The sequence below is a fragment of the Solea solea genome, chromosome 11 (assembly GCF_958295425.1).
Source record: "Solea solea chromosome 11, fSolSol10.1, whole genome shotgun sequence".
NCBI lineage: Eukaryota > Metazoa > Chordata > Actinopteri > Pleuronectiformes > Soleidae > Solea > Solea solea.
Genome location: NC_081144.1, coordinates 27,706,827 through 27,712,826, shown reverse-complemented (window position 1 = coordinate 27,712,826; position 6,000 = coordinate 27,706,827). Strand labels below are relative to the sequence as shown.

General features: G+C 42.3%; 2 protein-coding genes across 2 annotated transcripts in view; both read right to left on the bottom strand.

The window, feature by feature from the left end:
* Positions 1-6,000, bottom strand: part of LOC131468264 (NACHT, LRR and PYD domains-containing protein 12-like) — a 211,408-nt gene that overhangs the window by 87,694 nt on the left and 117,714 nt on the right. The gene's annotated exons all lie outside the window — the stretch shown is intronic.
* bhlhe23 (basic helix-loop-helix family, member e23) lies at positions 3,292-5,463 on the bottom strand. Its single transcript, XM_058643717.1, has one exon. The coding sequence runs from the start codon at positions 5,083-5,085 to the stop codon at positions 4,402-4,404; it is 684 nt and encodes a 227-aa protein (XP_058499700.1). The 5' UTR covers positions 5,086-5,463; the 3' UTR covers positions 3,292-4,401.

Here is a 6,000-nt window from a genome sequence, read left to right as displayed (position 1 = left end):
ATGTCATACACACACACACGCAGACATGTCACACGCACACACACACACACACACACGCAGACATGTCACACGCACACACACACACACACACACGCAGACATGTCACACGCACACACACACACACACACACACAGACATGTCACACGCACACACACACACACACACACGCAGACATGTCACACGCACACACACACACACACACACACGCAGACATGTCATACACACAACAAACAGACATAACCCCCCCTACACACACACACACACTCACACACATGCACACAGACATGTCATACACACACACACACACACACACACACAAACATACACACACACACGCACACACACACACAAACATACACACACACACGCACAGACACACATACACGCACACACACACACACACACACACACACATACACACGCACACACACACACACACACACACACATACACACACGCACAAACACACAGTGCATGCCACAGCAGTGGTGTGACGTCTGTAAACATTTGTGTTTGCTCTCACTGGGATGGAGAGTGACTGATTTCATTAGCGTGGCTCAGAGCTCTGAGGTGTGTGTGCGTGTGTGTGTGTGTGTGTGTGTGTGGTGCTAAAACATATGCCCTTAAGTGTGTACCTCAGCCTAATGCATGTGACAGTGCTGTTTTGTTTCATTAAGTTCTCTGTGTGTGCGAGTTCATCACAAGCACAGTCCTGTGTTCACACACTGCACTTACAACAGGAGCCTGAGAGGATATCAACATACTTCAGCTTTAATGATGCTTACACTGACAGAATTACATTTATTTAGCATTAATAATGTTTGCTCACAAACGCAGAGTTTGTGGTGTCACACTGAGTCATGCAGGTTCATGTATTCATTGACATCTGTTCACACACTCACATTATGAGGACGTTTCTGTACAGAGTGTAAATGATGTTTCTAAATAAAATGGACTTGTGAAGGTAAAGGCGTGTTGTATGGATGCATGATGTTATGTCATGGTTAATGTTCGAGTAAATGGTAACAGTCTGTGTTTAAAGAACACTTTTCTTCATGACCACTCAACACTACTATACCACAGTTTTGCTATTCATCCATTCACACCCATTCAATCATACATTCATACAGTGCTTGCATGTGTTTTCTATCGCACATCGTTCATATTCAAATGCTGCTGGAGCAGCGTGTAGACCAGACCAGAGGAACCGGGAACCGAACCATCAACCCACCAAGTGAATGGTCAGAGGTGACCATAGAGCACGCACGATAAGAACATGCTGTAGTGTCTGTGTTTGAGGAGGAGCCGTGTTAGTGTGTCAGTGTGTGTGTGTGTGTGTGTATGACATGTCTGCGTGTGTGTGTGTGTATGACATGTCTGCGTGTGTGTGTGTGTGCGTGTGTGTAGGTGTGTGTGTGTGTGTGTAGGTGTGTGTGTATGACATGTCTGCGTGTGTGTGCGTGTGTGTGTGTGTGTGTGTGTGTTTGAACTGTACATTTGTAGCAGCCCTTTGCAAGTTTTTGGAAGTCGATTTTAGATCAATGTTTGTTAACGACTAATTACACTACAACATTGTATTAATCTGCTGTGTTAAGATCGTGTAGATTTGTGAGGAGATTACATTACATGTTACATTACATGTTACATTACATGTTACATTACATGTCATTTAGCAGACGCTTTTATCCAGAGCGACTTACAATAAGAGATAGACGTGATAAAGTTTCCTTCATTATTATTGGTGAGACTCGGTTTTTTTTAAAAATGTCTTGGTGATGGCAGAAATAAATAGTCACTGATGTGTTTGCTGCTTTGCATTAAGAATAAAACTAAATGTGTGTATGTTTCTGTAAACGTCTCTTCACTACATTAGTCTCACTCTTTCATTGTTGCACTATTTTCTTGTACATTGGTACATTTTATGTTCAATTATTGTTTGTATTGTATTTTGCTGGCTTGTTTCCCCTCGGGGATGAATTAAAAAAGTATTTCTATTCTATTCTATTCTATTCTATTCTATTCTATTCTTTTATGCATTGATGAGATCTACATTTAACAATAATTTACATTTTCATGCAAGGGTGAAAGAGTGTATTATCGTTAACGTTATTGTGTAACGCATGTGTTTGTGTGATGACACTCTGTGTTGTACAGAAACACATAATACATCAAACCAAAAGGAAAGGATGTAACACTGCGAACACACAACTCCTTCACATTTTCTTTTGTTGTCTCGTCTGTAAAATGTCTTTGTTCTGTAATTCTGCACATTCATAATAAACATTAAATAGAAATTATGTTAACATTTTTATTATTATTATTATTATTATTAATAATAATAATAGTAATAATAATAATAATAATAATAATATTAAACATGTTATTTTTATTATTATTATTATTATTAATAATAATAATAATAATAATAATAATAATGATAATAATATTAAACATGTTATTATTATTATTCTTATTATTATTATGATTATTAATAATAATAATCATAATAATAATAACGATAATAAGAATAATAATAATATTAAACATGTTAGTATTATTATTATTATTGTTGTTGTTATTATTATTATTATTATTATTATTAATAATAATAATAATAATAATAATAATAATAATAATAATAATAATAATAATAATCAGTGTCATGCTTTTACCACTTTATCTAAATAACCTGTAAATCACACATGAAATGTAGCTACTGCATTTCTATAATTGATCCTCAATGAAGCATAAGGCAAAGATAATGAGTGATAATGTGATCACTGCTGGTGCCAACACCAGCAAACTCTCACCATACACACTACAGGCCATTCAAATAAGGCGACACCATAGAACATATATCTCACATCTATAGGGACGGAAAGTGACCGCCCAACTCTGCATGTTTAAATAAAGGAGAACCAGCTCATGTATATGTGGTGCAGGGTCTGATGGGGTGCAGGGTCTGATGTGGTGCAGGGTCTGATGGGGTGCAGGGTCTGATGTGGTGCAGGGTCTGATGGGGTGCAGGGTCTGATGTGGTGCAGGGTCTGATGTGGTGCAGGGTCTGATGGGGTGCAGGGCCCTCTGAGTCCGGAGTCCACATCATTGTCATGTTTCATCTCATGAGGCCTCAGACAAAGACGTGTAAGATGCCGTGGTGTTATCACATGAGAGGCAGAGAGGCTGGATCACTTCACGATCACTTCACGATCACTTCACGATCACCATCATCACTCTCTGTGACCTGCTCCAAATGTCTGAGCCGAACAAATGAGGAGGAGACAAATAGGATTAAAATGATTTTTTTCTCTTTTTTAAAATTTAATTTGATACATTTGAGATCACAGTACATGGTGTGATAATTATAAATTATAAATACAATAAATCACTTTGTGATGAAAGAAAAAAAAATACTTTTAAAGCTACAGTCATGTTTTATTGAACTAAAATCACCAACACGAGCGTTGCACCCATGACCTCATTAATATAAAACAGATTAAAGATGAAGACAATTGTTTTCAGGAATATAAACATCACCTCTTTGTCCAAAAACTGTTCCACTCTCAGCAGGGAGACAAAAGCACGGCTCGTGTTAATAAGAGTAAAAGCAGGACAGTAGCATGCGATCACCCAAATAACCACAGACAGGTCCTCGTGCCTCTGGCCACGTCCCCTCAGCTCCATGATGCACCGAGACCAGCGCGTGCCACGCGGGCCTCAGCACCGTCATCCTCATGCGAGAAAATCCATGTGAAGGTGAGACAATGACATCGGTTCCGCAGCGTGACAGGCAGCACTATTCTATTTTAATTTGAATATTTGCTGTTATTTTTGTGTGTGTATGATGTGAGATTGTTTTTGTTTGTCTGTTCAATTGAAGCAAGTCGAGCCAATCACAGACATGTCCTTTAATAAAAAGACAGAAATCACAAAAAACAAAGAAAAAAAGTGATTTTCTTCCACACGGTTGTGTTTTCTATTACAATCATGTGAAATGTGCAATTACGTCAAATAAAAAAATGAAAAAAAGAACAAACCATAAAAAACCCATAATACATTTCTTTTATATAGAATAATCGGGGGAAATCAGTCCTTTCACATCAGATTGAATGTCGGGATTAGATTACAGCTGTTGTATTGAATGTTGCATAGATTACAAATAAGAGCTGAGCGAAGTCTCTGCAAAGTAAAGCGGAACATTCACTTTGTGACTCCGAGGCCCAAACTCTGTATTTTCCATGCGGCGTTTGTCAAATCTGGATGAAACGTCACCGTATTCATTTATTTCTCCACACAATGATTAGTAAATAACTCGCGGTGTTAGAAAGACAGAGACTGGGAGAAAGAAGGGAGCAGAGGAGAGGTTGAAAAAGTTCAAGAAGAAAAAGAGATGAAACCACATCACGGCTTGTCGCTGCAGTGTTTGAAGAGACTGGACCCTGTCCCGGAGTAAGTGGTGCACTTCTCAGCGCAGGTGGCGAGCGCAGACCCGGAGAAAGGATAGACGGCCGCCTGTCCAAACGGAGCCAGTGCGCTGGGCATGGGTGAGGTTATGGTCTGTCCCTGGTTCAGATAAGCGACCAGCCGCCTCATCTCCTCCAGAGCCTGAGCCTGCATCAGGATATAGTTCTTGGCCAGGAGGAGAGTGGCTATTTTGGAGAGTTTTCTCACCGAGGGGCTGTGCGCGTACGGGATCACGGCGCGCAGACCGTCCAGCGCGTCGTTCAGGTCGTGCATCCTCCTCCTCTCGCGGGCGTTGATGCTGAGCCGCAGTGACCGCTGCTCTTTGCTCTTCTTGGCCAGCGGACCCCCGGACTTGTCGTCCCCGAACGACGAGCCCCTCTTCCGGGACTCCAGCGAGTCGAAGCCGTCGTCGTCGTCGCTCGTGTGCTCCCCGCCGCTCTCGTTGGACTTCGCGGTCTGAGCGGAGAGGAAGTCGTTGGCCGGTGTGAGCGGGAAGCGGCCGGTGCTTCCAGCACCATGGCCAGCGCCGAAGCCGAAGGCGCCCTGTCCGTAGCGCTGCGTCAGGTCGAGGAGTGCGTCGTTGCTGATGGATTTGAGCAGGTTCTCTTCACTGGCGTTCATCTTCTCTCGCGGGTCAGATTGTGAGCAGGGACACAACTTGTCTTCTCCTCTTCCGCCTCTGTCCTCACTTGATGCAGCTTGTCCTCGCGTTTCTCCAGCGCTCCCCTCACCCTCTCTCCTTCTCTCCTCCCCTCTCTCTTTCTCTCTCCCCTCACTCTGTTCTTCTTCTTTTGAAGGAAGCAGTGAAAGTGAAGTGAAGCTCTCCTCTTGTCGCGCGCATTTAGCCCACGTTCAGCAACACTTACTTCTCACACTGTGAGAACTTTACTCTCTCTCTCTCTCTCTCTGTATTGTGCGCGCGCGTGTGTGTTCCCACTTTCCTCCTCCTCCTCCTCCTCACTGTTGTCTTCCTCACTCTCTCGCGCCTTGGGCAAATAGTGCCTCGCGCTCTGTCCTGCGCTCACATTTGTATGAGCACGAGGCCCCGCCGGGATTATGTGTCTGTCCAATCGGGGGCGTATTAATTACTCATTAATTACTAATTAATTACACAATAATTACACATTAATTGCTCCGAATTCCAACGTGGTCATTGACTGACGCGCAGCTCAGTTGTGTTTATAATGGCTTTAAATGTGTGTAAGTTTGTGTCCACGTGACGGGACAGACTGTGAGAGTGAAGGCTCTATTTGACCAAATCTTTGGAAACAAGTGATTTAAACCACGGGTCTGAAACTCACATGACCTGTGGGCCACTGAGTGTCTCGTCTGGTCAGAGGCCAGTCAAGTAAAAAATCTTTTTTTGGGAAAAGCAACAGTCGTGGTGGATGATATGAGCTTAAAATGATATATCAATATGCCATATTGATTCCTGTTTACTCCATTGCCTTGTGTGAGCTTTTCTGTCTTTTATCCATTATTCTGAACGTTTCAGAAACTAACAACAAGCCAACGTCAGCTGAACAATGATTCACG